The sequence below is a fragment of the Telmatherina bonti genome (genome assembly GCF_933228915.1).
Source record: "Telmatherina bonti genome assembly, chromosome: 7".
Taxonomy (NCBI): domain Eukaryota; kingdom Metazoa; phylum Chordata; class Actinopteri; order Atheriniformes; family Telmatherinidae; genus Telmatherina; species Telmatherina bonti.
The window spans coordinates 30187860-30208405 of NC_136625.1; the positions used below are offsets into that span (position 1 = coordinate 30187860).

At 40.5% G+C, this 20546-nt stretch overlaps 1 protein-coding gene across 1 annotated transcript; it reads left to right on the plus strand.

The window, feature by feature from the left end:
* The first annotated feature begins 1258 nt into the window (after positions 1–1258).
* ap1g2 (adaptor related protein complex 1 subunit gamma 2) lies at positions 1259–20171 on the plus strand. The gene is made up of 22 exons (XM_079243992.1): positions 1259–1354; positions 1974–2178; positions 2473–2597; positions 2865–3006; positions 4284–4380; positions 4478–4554; positions 4633–4728; positions 8104–8184; positions 8279–8377; positions 8462–8517; positions 9250–9363; positions 11284–11424; positions 11956–12010; positions 13905–14027; positions 15023–15112; positions 15307–15434; positions 15758–15862; positions 16011–16158; positions 16414–16567; positions 16757–16908; positions 17628–17726; positions 18893–20171. The coding sequence occupies exons 2-22, from the start codon at positions 1978–1980 to the stop codon at positions 18998–19000; spliced, it is 2391 nt and encodes a 796-aa protein (XP_079100118.1). The 5' UTR covers positions 1259–1354; positions 1974–1977; the 3' UTR covers positions 19001–20171.
* The last annotated feature ends 375 nt before the right edge of the window (positions 20172–20546 follow it).

Consider the following 20546-nt stretch of genomic DNA (forward strand, 5'->3'; position numbering starts at 1 on the left):
AGAGAACAATAAAGTGATTGTTACACATATAAGCTAACAGCTTTTAGTGGAGACAGTGTGATGCTGTGGAGCTACATCTTCTTCACTGGAAAATTGTCATCATTTTAGGCACTCATAATGCAGAGAGATATCAAGATGGGATTCTGTAGCCATCCCATATCTCTACAGTCTGGGATTGAATTGTATCTTGCTAGATGTCTATGCTTGCCCACATAAAACGTGCTTTATCAGAGTTTCCCTTCAGATTAGGGAGTGGAGAGGATGAACTTACCTACCTGCAGCGACCTCAACTCAACTGAACAATTATGGGATCAGCTTGATTGTGCTGTTTGTGCCAGAGTAACCACCACCACCACCACATTGGCTGACTTGCAACAAATGCTGGTTGAAGACTTGGATATCATCCAACAGCAATGTGTGACACCAAGCTGATGACCAGGGTCAGGAAAAGGGAACCAGGCCCCTCTGACTTCATGATGCTGAAAATGAATAAACTGTTAAATTGTCAAGATGTCTTGTTTCATCAGACTTCAATCGTCCAACCCAATAAATACAAACAACAGCCAAAATACAGAATGAGCTTGTTGTTCTGACATACAGATTGTCAGAACATTTGGCAAGTTTTTCAATGTTTCAACCCATATAATCAACTCTGGTGTTCATGGCACTTACAAATGTGGCACCACTAAAAAAAATGAACCAGAAAAATTGTTATAGTAGGTTGAGCATTTACCAAACACAAATTCATTCATTCATTCATTATCCAAGCTGCTTAATCCAATGAAGAGTCGCGGGGAAGCTGGAGCCTATCCCAGCAGTCTTTGGGCGAAAGGCAGGGTACACCCTGGACCGCTCGCCAGTCCATCACAGGGCTACACAGAGACAAACAACCACTCACACTTATTCCTAGAGTAACCAGTTACTTTAGAGTAACCAATTAACCTAACATGCATGTCTTTGGACGGTGGGAGGAAGCCGGAGTACCCAGAGAGACCCCACGCATACACGGGAAGAACAAGCAAACGCCACACAGAAAGGCCACTGACCAAACCCTGCCAAAGATTAAACCAGCGACCTTCTTGCTGTGAGACCACAGTGCTAACCACTATGCCACCGTGTTGCACCCAAACACAAATTCACAATCTGAATCCAGTACTTTTTTTTTTTTTTTAAATCGGTGTACTTTATTTTGAAGAAAACGGACCGGAAGTTACGTCGTTAGTTTAGCCGCATTGACAGTAGCTTCATGGATAATATACAGTATTTGGGTTTCCAGTCAACTGTCTGCGGCCGTGTGTTGGAGGGGGTCGGTTGAACGGGTTTATCTTGTAAACTGACCGGCTATACAGTCGAGGTACGTGTCATTTTGCAGCGTAAACAACCATCCGATGCGTAATGTTATAGTTAGCTCGCTCTTTAGCTGCCTAGCCTCATACAGCATCCACAAGGTCAGCTCGGTTCTGTCAGCTTGCTAGGCTCCGGCTCCTTTCACTGACCTGCATCACCGGCTGCTGGGTTTGTCACGGCTACTTCCTAGTTACACCTTTTATTTCATTGTATTTATTGGGTCAAAGTCATACGAAATATAGGTAAACAACATCAATTACCTCACAAAACAACTCGAGCTGCCAGCAGGAACAACCATCTGTTTATTAAAACTGAAACAGTAAAGTTGTTATAAATAGTTTTAAAGTGTGTCTCCTTACCTTCATTTTTTTCCATTTAAAGTCTTTTAAATGTGTTTCTTTTTTTTTTTTTTTTTTAGCCAAGTAGAAGCTATTACTAGCATACACACACCTGTACAGGAAGTGAAATACTAACATGTTCTGTAGTAATGTAATATGGGTTTATATTAATCTGTCAAACACTTACAATCCCTCTGCCCAATCCCTTTCTCTTTGTCACTTTCTCTTCCTTTTCCTGTCTCTCTCTCTCTCACACACACACACACACACACACACACACACACACAGAGCCATGTCTCCATCAGTTCCCTTGCAGGAAATGATTCGGGCCATCAGGTCAGCCAGGACTCAGTGTGAGGAGCGGGGTGTCATCCAGAGGGAGTGTGCGGCCATCCGGGCACAGTTCAGACAGACCGACAACGGTGGCAGATCACACAACCTGGCCAAGCTGCTCTACGTGCACATGTTGGGCTATCCAGCTCACTTTGGTCAGGTGAGGGGATTTGGCTAATTCCTGTCATGAGTTTGCTTGGGGTTTGTCGGAGAATGTGGGTGAGAAACTGCTTGTATATTCCTCTGGTATCTGAAGAGAGTGGATTGTGTTTTAACACCCTGAAGCAACCTCAGTTGTCAGCAGTAAGTAGGCCACTGAGTCCCTCTCAGCTCGAAGAACGCTGCTCTGGAGTCGACTCGCCTCCAGTTGAGGGCTTTTCAACCTTCAGGCAGGACAAGTGTTACAATTTCCAGTAACTCCACATTTCTACAAAGTTGTTTCTGTCTTTGCTAGATGGAGTGTGTCCGTATGATAGCCAGCCCTCGGTACAGCGAGAAGCGCGTGGGATACCTGGGAGCCATGATGCTCCTGGATGAGAAGCAGGATGCCAGCCTGCTCATTACTAACTCCATCAAGAAGTAAGGACAGCTATCAGCACACACATTGATAGAATATAGTCATGCACAATGTAAAAAAAAAAAAAAAAAAAAAAAAAAAGATTAAAATACAGTTTATATTAGTTACGTTTACTATCATAACTGTAAGAATACTGTAAGAAGAAAAAGTCAATATACAGCAACACTGATGCAAAATGTCACCATCTGATATCCATGAATAAATGACAACAGGATGGTATTTTCATACCCTAACACACTGTACCTATTCTCCATCTGTGTGTTGTTTAGTGACCTCTCTCACAGTAACCAGTACGTGCAGTCTCTGGCTCTGTGCACATTAGCCTGTATGGGCTCGGCTGAGATGTGCCGGGATCTGGCGCCAGAGATTGACAGGCTGCTGCGAGCTTCCAACTCCTACATTAAGAAAAAGGTGAGAGCCTTCACAGGAACATGTATATATTTCATTATTCTGTAGCACCTTATAGGGTTGTCAATAAAATGATACTCAGCTACTAATTGATACTAAAATGTACTATCTAGTTAGATAATAACTAACAAACACGGGTATCGATTCCTATATGCCGCTTTTAGAACAGCCGCCTCCAATCATTTTGAACGGGCACTGCAAGGGGGCAACCCCTGTCACGACAGGAGCTATCTGGTTTTTTTACATTGTTTACACTTAAACACAGCTAAAAGCAGCTTGCGCCAGTAGAAATACTGAAGAGTAAGATTGCTATTTGGTGAAGTGATGCTTCACCTGGTTTGGGCGTTGACACAAATCCAAACATCATCCAGTGAGAGTCAGTCTGAAGCTAACCAAACCGTACCGCTCTCTAGTTTAAAAAAATAGTATGGAGTATCGTTAAACATCCTTCGTATCGGAATCGAGTTTTACATTTTAGTATTGTGACAAGCCGCACACCTTATGATATTTATATTATTACAAGTAAAATAGGATTTTCTATGTATTTTTCATGTTCCTATAGAGAAGAAGAAAATTAAAGGTGTCATTTTCAATGCTGTGAAAATGTCAGAATGTGTTAATCCAGCAAGACATGACATTTATTTAGTGTTTATCATTTATTGTGTTTGTTTAGTTTTCTGTATTATTTTTGTTTTTTTCTGGAAGTAGCTAAAGTACAAGCAGGAAAGGCAGGAACCCGGTCCTTCAGAACCACAGCCCTGCAGCTTTTAGTTGTTTCCCTGCTTCAACACAACCAACTCAATTGAAGCGGAGCTCCTCAACAGCTTGTTGTCAGGTTCTGCACGGGCCTTTCTGTTCGTGCAGGCGGGGAAACAGCTAAAGCCTGGAGAGTTGGAAAAGCCTGCTCTACAGGAAGTATTTCTCTCTGATTTCAGTGATCGCAGGAACGTTACGTGAATCCAGGGGCTATAAGTCGTGATTGAACGTGTGTGTTTGGTATTTCAAGCTGCAATTTAAAAGTCACTCTCTGGAAACATGTGGTACTTTTTTATGGCTATAATATGATACTTTTAAAATGAGATTTGCATTCATTGTTATTATATGCAACCCTTAAATAGCCTCATTGATGCACTAATGTCATGTGATTACATGAGATCGGGTATAACCATTTATGATTCATGTGGGATTTAGGTAAATCCCAGCATTCTGTACGAGATGATATCACATATTAGCTGCTCGACAGCCTATTTGTAAGCTGCATTGCTCTGTTGAACCTTTAGGCTGCTTTATGTGCTGTTCACATCGTGAGAAAAGTGCAGGATTTAGGAGAGCTCTTTGCTCCGGCTGCTCGTTCCCTCCTGAGTGAGAAGAATCACGGTTAGTAGATCTTATCACATCTGACAATCATGCCTCACAAATATTGTTTCCAGTCTAGCTTCATCTTTGTTTATTAGTTTTTTCTTCTAATCTTCAGGTGTGTTACACGGCGCCGTGGTGCTGATCACTGAGCTGTGTGAGAGGAACCCAGAAACACTGGAGCAGTTCAGAAAGGTATGATGGCTGCACATATTCCTCATGCTGATAGCGTGTGTGTTGACTGTAAGCTGTTTGTGTTGTGTGTTTTCGCAGACGGTGCCGGATCTAGTTCAGATCATGAAAGGCCTTGTCATTTCTGGTTATTCACCTGATCACGATGTAGCTGGAGTCAGCGATCCCTTCCTACAGGTCAGCTTTGATTTCACTCACTTCTAATTTATTATACATACTTAATCATCCTGGTGCCATTCACTGCTAATTTCATTAGCATAACACTGGATTTCGCTCATCTTGTTTGCCTGGTTTGTCCTGAAAAATCCAAAATCTTTGACAAACAGATTTTGTTTCAGTAAGGAATGAATGAGTCTGCTTTTCTGAATTGAAATTTCAAAACCAAATGAACTGTGTTGCTCACTTTTTCATTGTAATTGTTGTATTCTTTGGGGTTTCCAAGTCAAGTTTTATATATTATTCATTTAATTTTAATTAAAGAAGTTATCATTCTGACTGCATTTCATGAATCCTTCATTATTAAGATTTGGGGTTGTTTGGTTTCAAACAAGTCAATAGAAAACATCTGAAATGCCCCTTTTAGTGTTGATTTTTCCCACAATTTATCACTTTATGTAGACTCGTCCTGACATTTTATCAAAAGAAATTGATTTTCTCGTTAAATTCTACACTGATCAGCTATAACTTCATGGCTGCCCACTTAATATTCTGAAGGTTCCCCTCATGTCACTTAAAAGTTTGTGGTACCACGACGTTGGCGTTGGATGTTTTGTGTGCTGTGAGGTGGGTCCACATGAATTTGGATGGTCTTCCTTAAATGCCGTTAGATTTGAGGTAAATACCTCAAATTCTTATTATGTTTCTTCCAAAGCCGTTCCTGTTCCATTCATGTACAAGACAACTCAAAGTGCTTTACAGAAAGCATTAAAAGCTTTACAAGGGGCTTAAAGCAGCATAAAAGATAACAGCAAAAATTGTAATAAAATCATCAATTGAAATGAATAAAATCAAGATCAGTTAAAAGTTAGTGTGCAGATTTCACACATAGGCACATGAGAGGAAAATGTTTTTCAGTGTCTAACAGCTAAATGCTGCTTCTCCGTGTTTAGTCTAGACTCTTGTCTGGATTCTGGTCTGGACTCTTGTCTGGACTCTGGTCTAGACTCTTGTCTGGACTCTGGTCTGGACTCTTGTCTGGACTAGTTGACCTGAGTCTTTGGATCTAAGAGCTCTGCTTGGTTTATATTTTCTGAATAAACCACAGATGGATTCTGGGCCTCAACCGTACTGGGATTGTGAACAATCAGTAGGGTTTTAAAATTTATCCTGTGACTTACTGGAAACCAGTGTAAAGATGTTAAAACTGGTGTGATGTGTTCAGATCTCGTAGTTCTAGTTAAACCTCAAGCAACAGCATCTGGATGAGCTGCCGATGTTTAATGTTTTTTTTAGGAAGTTCTGTTAAAAGACCAGTCCAGTAATCCAGTCTACTGGAGATGAACACATGGACTACTTTCCTCTGGTCTTTCTGGGAGACTAAACTTTTAATCTTGTTGATGTTTCTGATAGTAAAAAGCTTCTTAGTGAAGCTTTGATGTGGCTGCCGAAAGTTTGATCCATTAGATTAGATTAGATCAACTTTATTCATCCCCGAAGGGAAATTCAAGGTTCAAGAACAACTTGTCCAAGATTTAACAGACACTCTCCAGTGTCCTAGATTTGATCTTTAATTTTAAGAGCTTGAGTCTCCAGGTGTTTACCAATACTGACCCTCTTCTCTTTGCTACCAAACAGAGTAATCTCAGACTTAGAAAATTAACTCTAACCCAGGTGTTTATTTGCTACAAACACTGACACGGTAAATCAATTGGTCTGCTGGTGACAAAGACACATAAAGTTGTGTATCGTCTGCATAACTGTGATCATCGATGTTAAAGTTCTGTGGTATTGAACCCAAAAGGATCACATACAAGCTGAACAGACCGGTTCGAACCAGACAGCTCCACTGTTGCAAGATAGGTGATTTTGCTGACTTTTTCTGTTAATAATTTAATTGATGTTGCTGATTAGTGGAAGATTCAAGGTTAAAGTTAGGAAAATGATTCCTTTTTCACTTGCAGTTATTTCCCTCACCAAAATGCTTTTCTTTCTGTCATGTTTTTTAAATAGCTGGGAAAGTTTTTAACACCAGTTAAAAGTTTTATTCATCTATTATCCTAACCGCTTAATCCGATGAAGGGTCGCGGGGAAGCTGGAGCCTATCCCAGCAGTCTTCGGGCGAAAGGCAGGGTACACCCTGGACAGCTCGCCAGTCCATCGCAGGGCCACACAGAGAAACAACCATTCGCGCTCACTCCTATGGGCAATTTAGAGTAACCAGTTAACCTAACATGCATGTCTTTGGACGGTGGGATGAAGCTGGAGGACCTGTAGAGAACCCACGCATCCAAGGGAAGAACATGCAAACTCCACACAGAAAGGCCTCTGACCAAACCAGCCGAGAATCGAACCAACAACCTTCTTGCTGGATCTGCTTTCAATAAAGAAACTCATTGGGAGGCAGAAACATGGAAAATAAGACATAAATAAATGTAACTGATTATTGTCCGGGGCTGCACGGTGGCGTAGTGGTTTGAGTTTCAACCGGGGGAGGTTCAAACGGTGGAGTTTGTGTGTTCTCCCTGAGTGTGTGTGGGTTCTCTCTGGATTCTCTGGTTTCCTCCCGGTGTCTAAAGACATCCATGTTAACTGGTTGCTCGAAATCAGGGTCATTGTATTCCTGCTTCAACACACCTGGCTTCCATTAAATGGATCCAACAGCCAATGAAGTTCTGCACAATGACTGATTCATTGGAGTCGTGCGTTTTTAAGCAGGCATACAAGGAAAACTTGCTGGATCGTTGCCCCTGACGACCGGAGCTGAACACCCCTGCTCTAAATTGTCTCTCAGTGTGAGTGTGTGCATGAATGGTTGTTTGTCCTTATGTGTTGGCCCTGTAATGGACTGGCGACCTGTCCAGGATGTACCCTGCCTCTCACCCAGTGGTTGCTAGGACAGGCTCCAGCTTCCTGCAACCCTGACCTGGACTAAGCGCTTCAGATGCTTATTGTTAGAAACTAAAACCACACTCTTGATGAAAATTTATTTCTCATTTTCTTTATCTTTTTTAAATACTTTTATTTGATATGTAAATCTCTATATTTCATCATTTTCTACTCCGTCAACCCATCCTGACCTCTGAATTACCGACACTTAAAAAGGTTTCTAACAAATAATAAGAACAGACACCAGAAGGGAAATGTTTTGCACGTCAAAGTAGCTTCAACTTGACTAATAATCCCCGCTGAGGCTTTTGTATTTTGTATTTTTAATGTGAAGAAAGGCCGTTTGTGTTCTTTTATGTCTCTGGCAATTACTTGTTTCTATTTTCCTTCTCTCTATTTCCTCGGGTTTATCATCTTGTCCGTCCTCCTTCCTGCTGTTGCTGCTGGTTCAGTGTATAAAAATAACTCGTCGTCCATCTGTTCCCTCCGTCTTGCCTCCATCCTCAGGTGCGCATTTTGAGGCTGCTGAGGATCCTAGGTCACAACAATGAACTGGCGAGTGACGCCATGAATGACTTGCTGGCTCAGGTGACAGATGCTCTAAAAATATATGGCCCAGGTCTTTTCCTGGCCGTTGCTGTGTGATTGATGTATTTAAACTGGCGTGTTATTTGCTTTGCAGGTGGCGACCAATACGGATAGCACCAAGACTGTGGGCAACGCCGTGCTGTATGAGACTGTTCTCACTGTGTTAGACATCAAGTCAGAGAGCGGCCTCAGAGTGAGAACAGTGACACTTCTTACCAGATTGATACTTTAGGGTTAATGTAGGTCAGTTTGTTAATAAATTTGACTTGTTCTGCAGGTTCTGGCTGTAAACATCCTGGGAAGATTTCTCCTGAATAATGACAGGAACATTCGGTCAGTGCTGCTCTTTTCTCCCGATGCCATACTTCCTCTGTTTCTTTTTTTTTTTTCCCCCTTTATCTTTTCTTCCACGTTATCTCAAGGCCAATGGCAAACTCACTGCTGGCCTGGCAGACAGAGAAACATCTTCCCAACAGGCTCTTATCAACTGAGTCCACTAATTACGTTCCCCTGAAGCATTTCCTGTAGAGCCAGCAGAAGGTCACCGTCTGATCTCTCAATTTCAGGTCATGGTTTATTTCAGCAGTGAGTGTGGAGGCTTGTCACATAGAGGTTTTGTTGTGAAGTGTTTTTGTTTTTATAGGGGCTTTTTGTGCAAACAAGTCTGTCTGGTTTCCTTCTGCAAAGTCCCTGAATCTGATTGGGACTGTCTGACAGTACCAGGTCGGGTTTAGTCCTGTCAGACCTGCCTGATGAGATAACATCTATCCTGTCTCCACATAAATACTTGATCAATCTGTTATTTTAAGTTAAAAAAAAAAAAAAAAAAAAGATTAATTATTTATCCAAGCAACTTGAGATAATGTTTTTTTTTGTTTTTGTTTTTTTTTACAGAAATACTTTCACTTAAATTGTGTTGTTATCTGATGTTTATACAGTTTTTCAGTTAATTAAATTTACATTTTTTTCTATCACTACTGTCTATCTGCTTCTGGTGTAGTGCTCAGTAAATTTATCTTAATGTTTTGTTTTGGTTTCTTCTCACTACCTCTGTTGTTTTTTCAGGTATATAGCCATGACCTCTCTTCAGAAGATTGTCGGGACCGACCATAATGCAGTGCAGCGCCACAGAGGAACTATCGTAGACTGCCTGAAGGACCAGGATGCCTCTGTGAAGCGGTAACTCTTTACTTTTCCTTAGTTTCTCCAGCACGGCCCTGAAGCCTCTTTTTCTACTCGTCTCAGCTCTACTTGGTTGGGTTGTTTTCTGTTTCAATCGAGTACCACCTCAGTGTGGGTGGGGTCGTCATAGCAAACACAACAACAATAGAGGACATCGAGGCGGTGCTTCAGCTGCTGCTCAGTCTGGGCCTTTTTGTCAGATCCAAGTTTAAAGAAGAGAGCCAGTAAAACCCGCTTGAAAGTTCAAATAACCGGCTGAACGCTCTGAGAGGTCATCGAAACCCAGATGTACTAGAGCAGTGTTTTTCAACCACTGTGCCGTGGCACACTATAGATCATCAGGTGTACCCTGAGAAATGATCCAATTTCACCTGATTGGTCTAAAAAGCAGCTTTGTGTTCATCCATGGCCCAGGTGAAAGATAATAAAACTTCTCTTTCTTGTGTTTATCTTATTTCTCTTCAAGACAACTTTGACAAGATGGACTTGATAATAATAAGATGGGCTTTATAATAAAAAATAAATAAGTAAATAACATTTTGGCTTGTGGTGTGCCTTGTGAATTTTCAGTGAAAAAATGTGTGCCTTGGCTGAAAAAAAGTTGAAAAACACTGTACTAGAGGAGAGGAAGTTAATCTGCTCTACATCTGTTCACACCTGACTGACATTTTTACAGTATAAGTAGTTGATGTAAACGTGTTACTCTGGTAAAACTACATGAATTTATTGATAATTTAGGAGACATGCTGTGTGTATATATAAAGCGTAAAGTAAAGAAGGGCATTTGTTTTACTGTGTTAGGCAGTGCAGTAAAATAAAAACTTGCTGGGAGGACGTGAAGTGACTGATGGAAAAGATGATCTTGAAGGAAATCCCAATGGACCCCAAGTTTTTTATTTAGGGGCTTTTTTAAAAAAAAAAAAAAAAGGGCACAACTACTGACATGATCATGATGGATATATGTCTTGAATAGCAAGAAGGTGACTGCTTGGATGACTTTACTGTGGCAAAAGAATTAAAAAGGTGTCAGACTATAGATCCAACAACTGTGAATATCTTCTTGAAGATAAGCTTATTTGCTGAAAGGGAAGAACGGGGAGCTTGAAAGGGGTTGGAGTTTATTTACAGCTGTTGTAAAATGTATGAACCTGTGAGAGGATGACAAGGACGTGATAAGAGCCCTTTTCTGTATATCCTGACTTGTGTGTGTGTGTGAAAAAGGAACGCAGCCTAGTGGAAATATAAACACAACTATTGTCACACCATAAACTTACTGGATGTGATGTGAAATGTGGAAGGTATTTATGTCTGAGATGACGTTTTGTCATTTTTAATTGTGTTTGATCATTTTGAGAAAAATTCAGTTAGTATTTTTTTTTTTAGTGCTTTTAATGTTGATTTATTTGATTTTACCTGTACAGCACTTTGGTTACTTTGAGGTATGTGAAAGTGCTCTACAAATAAAGTTTGATTGATTGATTGATTGAGTATATCTCCAAACAGAGAAAAAGAAGAGAGGTAGGGAAATGACTTAAGGCAACAAGATGAAATGCAACAGATGAGTTACAGGAGAGTTTGGCAGAGTTCTTGTGAAGGAGTCCCTCCTGACTCATCCGCTGACGTTACTCGTCGGCCAGTAAGTGGCCTGTGGTCTGTAGACGTCACATTTTCAACTTTGCTCAGGTAATTGGAACCGAGGCCAATTAGGTGCTAAATAAAAGTATATTTTATTTATACCCCCCACCTCCCCCAAAAAAAACCTTAGACGAACTTTTGAAAGTTAATTTGTGCAGATGAATCAAACATGATTCATACAAGATGTGAACTCAGTTGTGTCAGCTCAGCAGCAAAGGAACGAGCTGCCTGTACAGCACTACCACCTTTAATCCTCCTCCTTCTCTTCCCCCATCTCTCCAGGCGTGCCTTGGAGCTCTCCTTGGCTCTGGTGTCGGCCTCCAACATCCGCTCTATGATGAAGGAGCTGCTCATTTTTCTCTCCTCCTGCCCTCCTGAGCTCAGGGCTCATGCTGCTAGCGGCATTTTTAACGCTGCTGAAAGGTACGTGCAGTGCTGCATATGACTGAGTCCCTACGTCTGTGCTTCATTTGATGGCTTTCAGTCAACATAAAGTGCCCAAAGATTACTTTTATATGTGAAACGGCATCATCCAAACATGATTAAAATGGGTTTAAAAAGTCCACACGTGCACAAATATGTATTTTACACATATATGGCGTATGCATGCAAGCACATACAGTATAATAATGCATGTAAATTGACTCCTAGTGATGTTTTCTAATGTGATGTCTTCCTAAAACAAAAGAAAAAACATGCAACTGTTGTGTGGAGGATGGAACAATAAACCTTCTGTTCACACACACTATACTGTAGATATCTCCACATCCCAGCCTGGGTCGTCTCCACTCATATTTCTGTCCAGCTGACACGGTGACAATGAATAGTTCTCTGTGTTTCTAATGCACATCATTCAGTGACTTGATGCACTTCTCAGCTTGTGTGTGTGTGTTTGCATTATGTACCTGGCGATCACAGCTGAGTTGGCTGTGTGTGTGTCTCTGTCTCTGTCAGGTATGCACCCTCCCAGCGCTGGCACATTGACACCATCCTGCATGTCCTCACCACGGTAATTACAGACCGAGCCACTCACCCTGCTGCTTTTTAAATGAGTTTTCTCACCTCAACTTATATAAAGAAGCATGGAGCCTCCGGGTCTGAAAAGCGAAGACAAAAAAGCCTTTAAGCTGCATTTGTTTTATAACCACCACGCATCACTTCAGGTTTTTAAAAAAGACAGGAGTGTTTCACCTACAGTGCCAAAGTTGAGGCATCAAAGCCCTGGGTGGCATCACACTATGTATTTCATCATGTAAGCTCAGTGGTCCTCCCTCACACATCTTAGCTGTTTTTCCACACGTGTGCAGATGAGAATTTCTGGAGACTGTTTTCATAAGTCCACAGTTTCCTGCAGGTACAGTTTACAGATGCTCACAGCAGGAGATTGTTTGCTGGAAAAGCTTTCTGATGGCAGGAAACGCTGCGCAATGGCTCCTGTGTAGACTCAACAGGAGTCAGGACATGAAGCAGAAAATGTGCAGCGGAAATCACTGTTGTCTAAACAGCAGGTGTTGAACTAAGAGGAGGCTCCCTCCATACCCATGAAAACGACTCGTACCGATACTACATGTATATATGTGTATTTGCAATGTCATCACTGGAAGCAACATTGGCAGGAAAGGTCAAAGTGCAAAAGGTTTAGACTTTTTCTGCAGTTGCTGTTGACACAACTGCATTTGGTGGTAATTTGAAGCTGGCGAAGTGTTTTCAGAGCTGAAAGCGGGAGGGAGAAGGATGCAGAAGAGGAGGCCAAAATCACATTCAAAAAGTATCGTGTGGAAATCTGCATTTTTCCGTAGCTGAAAACAGCAAGCAAGGCTGCAGGATGACTGGTGTTACCATGTGTGTCTGTGTGTACACAAAGTAAAGGCGAGTGTGTGAGAGGCAGAATCCAGGTCAGCAAGAAGGAAAGCGAGATGGTGACTCTCACCAACATGCACACTGACTCGATTCACTCAGTGGAAGTAAATGCTCTGAAACATTAGCTGCTGTGTTCACACATCATTTGTCATGTTCAGATCTTAGAAAGTGGGAAAATCTCCACAATAAGTGCACAATGAATGGGGCTCTATTGCACATGTGTGTGTGAATGCTCTGGAGGATGTAGATCTTCATTCAGATGATCAGATTGAGATATTTTCCTGACTTTCTGCTTGTGTAGACACTTCTGAGTCCTGCTTGCATGAAGTCTGAACCGGAAATTGTGGAGATTTACATTTGCAGATATAATCTGTAAAACTTGTCTGCATGTCTACAGCACTTTGATATTCCTAATGCACTCTTTACAAAGAATTTGTGTTCATCTCGGGGATGTCCATGCGTTAGGATGTTATTCATCAGAATATATTTGCTAGTGAAATGTTTTTAGCTAGCAAAGATTTGCATAATAATCCTCTACATGTTAAGCTTGCTTAAAATGTTGAAAGGTGCTTTGATGTTTTGACTTTTTCATGCTGTTTTTTTTTTTTTTTTTTTTTTAAAACATCCATAAAAAAGTTTTGTTTTAAAGTAAAACAGCCAGAAAGCTTCTTCAAATGAAAAAGGTTTTATTTTCATCTCCTATCAAGTAAGACTGATTGGCGATGTTGAAAAAACTGTCCTACTGTGTTTTATGTAAGTTTCTCATGATAGATGCCAATAAGTAGATGGTTCACTTGCAGAGTCGAATTTAAAACTGCCCAGATTACGTGGAATGCAGGATTTAATCGGTATCTTATCTAAAAGTAATGGTTTTATGTTGATGCTATGACTAGCAGCCAATGTATCAACAAGATGAAATTGGCATATGGACATATCTTTACTATTTATAATTTTATGAAATGTTGTGAAAATGTAATTTTAGTGTTGGGAAGGTGTGCACCTGATGGAAATGGCTAATGCATGTGTAATTCCCACTCTGGCAGGCAGGGGGCGACGTGAGAGATGAAACTGTGCCCAACTTGATTCAGCTCATCACCAACACCTCAGAGCTGCACTGTTACACCGTCCATAAGCTTTACCGAGCTCTCATCACTGACATCTCTCAGGTGTGTGTGTGTGTGTCTACTTATTTTTCAACAAACACTTCAGAATTGTTGTTCATAACAGAGAATAATTATAATACTGTTGCACCAGCCTTTTCCACGTTACCTTTAAAGGGGGTGGCAGGGTGGACCGTCTGATTTTTGTATGCACTTCCAAAACCCAAATAAAATAAAAAAGGGAAAGGATTTAGAAAATTACAAATAATTAATTTTTCTTTAAACAAACAAACAAAAAAAATAGAATAAAGATGGATCATTATATATTTGTTCCAGTTAACAAAAACCAACAAAACTCCTGAAAGTGGTCAAAAACGTCATGATCGCACCACCTGACACTGATTTCAAACAAACAAAACACTGCCTGTCTTCCCTCACCGTTCTCACACTTATCAAAAAGCTAAATAACAGACTTTAAATAAAAATCTATCTGTGTAATATAAGGTAATATACTCAAATATAATACAAAAAATTATTTAACTTACATAACAGCCATTTCTCATAAAAGAAAACAAAAAACTCATGAATGGCCTCTACAATTGTTATGATATAATTAAATAAGAATAAACATGAATTTAAAAAAAATGGGCACAAGCACATCTTTAATCTTGATTTATAGTAAATTAAAGATGCTGGATTTAAAGCATCTGTTATTTGTTGCTCTACATACAGCTGGTGATTGTTTTCCCTCTGGATTTAAGGTCTGCAGCAGTCCTGAACCACACAGAGCTTGTTTTACAGCTGAGAGAACAGCTGGGCTTTCCGCTGGAAATTGGCTGATGTCACCAGGTTTATTTTTGGACCCAAGTCAGATGAGCAGCTATTTACTCATCTGCAGAGTGGTGCAGTTTCCCGTCTTCCACTGCATTAATTTCCTATGAATTCTGGAGAAAATCAGCATCTCAAACTGCTTTATAAGCAGTTTGACAGAACATTGACATGTTATTCTCTGTGTGTCACTGAGTGACATCCAGCACTGACTGCTGTGCCCGTATGTGCAGCAACCTCTGGTCCAGGTGGCGTGCTGGTGTATAGGAGAATATGGAGACCTGCTGCTGAGAGGAGAGTGTCAGGAGACTGAACCTGTGCAGGTAAGAGGAGCACAACAATTGCTTTTGCTTTTGATTAGGGGACAACGCGACGGTTTTCTTTTTATTTTTAATATTACAGTTTATGAGTGAAACAAATCCAACTTTCTCTTCTGTGTCTCTCAGTAAAGTTCCATAATTGTATTTTTAGCGCGGTAACAGCTTTCTAAACCTGTATTAAAATGTCTTTTGATCAGGTCACAGAGGACGATGTCCTGGACGTCTTGGAAACCGTTTTACAGTCACACATGTCGTCCCCGGCAACTAGAGGCTTTGCTCTCACAGCCACCATGAAACTAAGCACACGCATCACTGAAAACGTGGAGTAAGAAAAACGTCTGTCTCTTTGTTGGTTTTTTTTCTACATTTTTATGGATTTCTGTGCATTCAGGGATGAAATTAAATCAAATCAAACTCACTTTATTTATTCGTTAGGTACTTTGTTTCCAGAGGAGACGGTGCTACAGACACCATAAAAACATTCAAACTTGTGCATACATATATCACATCTATTCACACCGTTCATCACAATAAAACATGAAATACATGAAGAAAAATTAAAATTAATAATTAATTTACCTGAATCCTTTAAGTAAGACAATTTCTAAACTTTGCTGCTGCTTTTTTTCACCACTTCACCGCTGGCAGTCGGATCCGAAGCATCGTCAGCATCTACGGCAGCTGCATCGACGTGGAGCTCCAGCAGAGGGCAGTTGAATATAATGCTCTCTTCAAAAAATATGATCACATGAGGTAAACAAGTAGGAAGTGACATATTTTTCTTTTATGTGTCGTTTTCTATAAAGAAATTTGCTCATTTTACATGATCTTCAGAAACAGGGGGAAAAAAACAAATGTGCTTTTTTGGCCCAAACAAGTCAGAGGTTCCTTGTTTCCACAGGGCAGCAGTGCTGGAGAGGATGCCTGTGATTGAGAAGAACTCACCGGGTCATACCAACGGAGAAGCATCGGGGGAGACCGTCAAGGAGGTCCAACCAGCCAAAGTGAAGCAGGGAGAGGTGGTGCTGCCACAGCAGCCTGCTAACCAGGTCAGGGTGGCACTTTGATTGTCCGCTCTGCTTTTCTGTCTGTCCTGCTTTTGATTTTACTGATATTTTAAGCTTTGTCACATCAGCTACAACGTTAAACCCTTCAAATGTAAAGGTGAGGTTCTGATCATATGGCAGTTTAGGGGGACAGACAGCAAGAATAGCTCTTCAGCAGTGTCTTCGTCTTACCAGCTTCATGCTAAATGAAGCAAGAAAATCTTTCCATGAAGCTTCCTCCCTTTATGTTTTTTCCAGGTGTGTGATCTTTTGGACTTGCTGGGTGGCTCTCAGGAGCCTCTGCAGCCCAGCCCTGCATTCGGTGGCAAAGCCTCGCCCATCAATACAACCACGACTGCTGGAGACCTCCTGGATCTGCTGGGTGGGTTGGAGCCCACTCCTCCAACACCAGGTCTGCCTCTCATAAGTCCTCAGAAATAACCGCTTAACCTGACGGAGAAAAAAGAAACACAAAAGATTATTTTGGACTTGAAAACGGAGAAAGTTAAAAACGGGATGCAGAAATGTGCATAAATGTTAATCATATTATCTTATATTTTCAACCTATACAATTTTTTTAATAAATGACTGCTTTCCTTAGCTCCAGCAACCACTGTGTATGAGAAAGATGGCGTGACTCTGGCACTCAGTTGTGAACGACAGTCGGACTCAGCCTTGACAGTCATACTCACAGCCTCCAACTCCACTGACTCAGACATCAGCAGCTTCACCCTGCAGGCAGCGGTGCCCAAGGTTCGTATCATCCCCACTAATGAAATGCTCAAAGCTGCTTTCAGAAAGATGTTTCCTTCATTTGTCTGCATTTATTCTCCTAACTCACTCATCAACTTTTTCTATCTTACACATGCAGCGCTATGTCGAATCCAGTCTGATAACAGGGAGAAATTTATTGAGTAAAAAATCAAACTATCTATTTAAAGAAAAAAAAACCTGCTGCAGATAAACTGCTGATGTCTTTTTATTCTTGTTTGGGATGACGACAAATTCACAACTAGGCATGCAAAGACGTAAGTGTTTTTCCTTTAGAGCAGTGGTGTCAGATTTAATAACGGTAGACGGAGCAGAAAACCATTATCTTGGATGCCACTTTCCCACATGTTAGAGGTTGTTAAACAGAAGGTGTGAGCAAAGAGTCTTGCAGGCATCTAACTGATGAGGTGTTGCTTCAGCAACAAACACAGTCATCTGCTTCACTGTCCTGTCTTTGGTGCCCATGTAGTGTGCAACAGGATAGTCTAAAGCTCTATCCAAATGATTATCATTTGCATAAAAGCTAGTAACCCAGCTTTTATGCTAATGAGGTTTTAAAATCCCAGCTACCCCCATGTTGGCAGTTTGTGTGAAATTCAGCTCCTGTTATGTTCTTGTTGGTTGACGACAGTACACCAGATGAAACTGAACATGTTTGTGTTGTAGCTTTCAACTTCAAAGCTTCATTTGATCCCCTACAGAGTGTGCAGTTACACATGAAGGCTCCCAGCGGGGACTCTCTTCCTGCACGAGGCGCAGCTAAAGTGACCCAGATGGTGGTCCTCAACAACCCAAATAAGGTGGGTCTGCACAGTGCCAAAATACACCTTATGAGCAAGGAAGAGAGCTGGCTTCTTCCTTTCAGACTTTCTACACAGCCTGGAAATAGAAATAGCAACAGAAACTAGAAAAGTGCTCTTCTTGCAGAAGAGCAAATGTGAATGCCCTTTTATGAATGATTGATATGCCATTACATAACCATTTGGAGAAGCAGCACAACTGTGCAACATAATTTATTATGGTAATGTATCAGGATTTGAACCCACGAACATCTGAACAAGAGCCCATTTCTTTAACCACTACACCGGCACAGCTCTCTGCAGTACTATGGCAGAATCATCAAAATTTTTTATCATTGGAAGGGAAATTTCTTTTTACACTTCCTCTTCAAATGTGTAAAGTAGCACACAAAATCTATTAGATTTAGATCAGCATAAGGAGGAGTACAAAAGAACCCTTGCCTTGCATACCAATGTGTACCTGTGTACTGGTGCAGAAAATGGACCAACCGCTGAGCTGAATTTTCTGTTTTGTCCAATCACAGGAACGGATTTTAATACAGTTTTTGTCAACAAGTTATTCAAGTTGACAAAAAAACTTGAATAACTTGAATAAGTTGAAATGTTACAAAGACCAAAAGTCATAGCACATATCTCCTGAATGGGCAAAACAGTTTGACATTTGAATCATTAAAGTGAGACAAGCAGTGTAGGACAAACATTTTGCAGGAAAGACAATGGAGACGGAAATTGATGAACCGGACACTGCGAACTGGTGCAGAGCTCCAAAACCAATCGCAGAGCTGAATTTTTGCAACGTCCAATGCACTGTGGGTTTGAAAGACTTTCATCCAATCACAAGGCCGAATTAATTTTTTACAAAATGCTAAATATCTCAAAAACTACAAAGATTTGAAAAGACAAAAGTTGTAGCACACATCTCCCGAAGAAGCTGCAGGGTTTGAGATGTGAACGATTGAAGTGATCTGAATGGCGCAGGAGGAGTAGCGTGGCAAAGTTTGGCAGAATAATAATAAAAATGGCCCCCATGGGCATTCACATTAATTATCTTCAAGTGTCGGAGGAATACTTTGTTTTTGGTAGAAACTCTTTATAAAAACATGTCAGGCTGGGTTTTACTGTTATCTCAGATAAAATTTGGACATGTATCTTATCTAACCTTCCAGGTTAATCTGAAGATGAGGATCCGTGTCTCTTATACCAGCCAAGGATCAGCCGTTCAGGATACCGTCCAGATTGACTCCTTTCCCGGCCTAAACAATCCCCAACACTGATGAAAACCTAAGAGTCCGCCCTGGAGGGCTACGTGGATGAATTGGCAGATGTCTCTCTGATGGAGTCTTAAGGCCGTTTGCTATAGATAGCTGTTTGTTGTTTGTATCTGAGGAGCAAAGTTCTGTCACAGGAAATCCCAGGCTCTTTTAAGGAGTCACTTTTTCTACTCTTCTGGGACACAAGCATTACTTTAATAACGGCACACACCAAGAAATCTGCAGGTATGACAAAAAAAACTTTGTAGTTGTTGGCACAGGATTAAAATGACCACTGAAAACACTAATTTTGTTTACCCAGTAACCTGGTTTTTATATGTATTTAAACCAAAATTCTCCACAAATATGATGGAATATAATCAGATCTTCACACACTTGTGCTTTAACAATGCAGATATGCCAGACCTATTAAACAAGTTTGGTAACTATACTGTAGCTGTTTAACGGTCGAGCCGATCTCAAGATTATCAGTTCCTATCTAACAAAGTTTCAGTAGCTACAGCATGCTGTCATAGTCTGGGCCTGTTTTGCAGCTTCTGAACAGGACAGATTACCATCAGCAGTCAAACAATGAATTCAGAATTAAACATGACTTTTTTTCCAGCTGGCTTATCTACTTTAGGTAGTGATTATTTTTTATGTCATATCTATGGAGAAATTTAGAATTATTTCAAGTGTTGTATTTAAAGAATCTCTGTACCATTCAGGACTTTAGTGTACAAGCTACTACTGACTGTTTTAATGCCACAAGTAATTAGTTTTTCTGGCTTTTTTCCAGTGATTGTAAGCCACTAAAACATCTCAGTCACACCACTGCAGTGATACCTCTACTACAGAAGGTATTTACACTGTTAAAAGTAGGTAAATATGAATGATTTAGCCACTACTACTGCTGTTATTTTTCTTTTATTGAGTTGACTACAATTAATTTTTATTAAGAATGGAGAAATCAGTTTTAAAGGTGGAGATTTATACGACCATATTGTTTGCCTTTATTTATCTGTGCTAGAGCTCACAATAACCAGGTGTACACAAGTCCTGAGTCATTCCCCTGTGCCTTTTACCACTTTTTAAAATATATTTTCTTTGAAGGCCAAGAATATTTAAATGTAAATGAAGACTTATTTGACTTCTGACTATATTTCCATATAAGCAACACTTGTTCAGACAAGCAACGCCCATCTTCTGTTTACAGATGTTTAAGAATTGATTTATTTATAATGACTACTGTATGTATAATAATACAACAAGAAAAATGGGCACATTCCTGCCTTGAAGGTTTATTTTTGAGATATTAAGTGTTTAAGCACAATGAAAAAATTTAGGTCTGTTTTGGGTTGTTAAAGGACGTGCTATAAACAAATCTTAAGGTAAAACCAGCATGATGTTATGCATTCAATAAGCCATTCATTACATGCTCACGTTTTTAAAAACACTCCATATACAAGACATCAGCAATGGTGAAACAAACAGATTCCAGTCAAATCTACTTGACTTCATGTCACTACCATTGCTACTATGTGAAGAAAAGACCAGAAGATTTTACATA

What these genes read in the sequence shown, in the direction of transcription:
- ap1g2 (XM_079243992.1), top strand. Translation starts at nt 1,978, where the DNA reads ATGTCTCCATCAGTTCCCTTGCAGGAAATGATTCGGGCCATCAGGTCA. An exon ending in ATTTTTAACGCTGCTGAAAG is followed by an intron (nt 11,425 to 11,955) that starts GTACGTGCAGTG and finishes TGTCTCTGTCAG; the next exon opens with GTATGCACCCTCCCAGCGCT. An exon ending in TCCTGCATGTCCTCACCACG is followed by an intron (nt 12,011 to 13,904) that starts GTAATTACAGAC and finishes CCACTCTGGCAG; the next exon opens with GCAGGGGGCGACGTGAGAGA.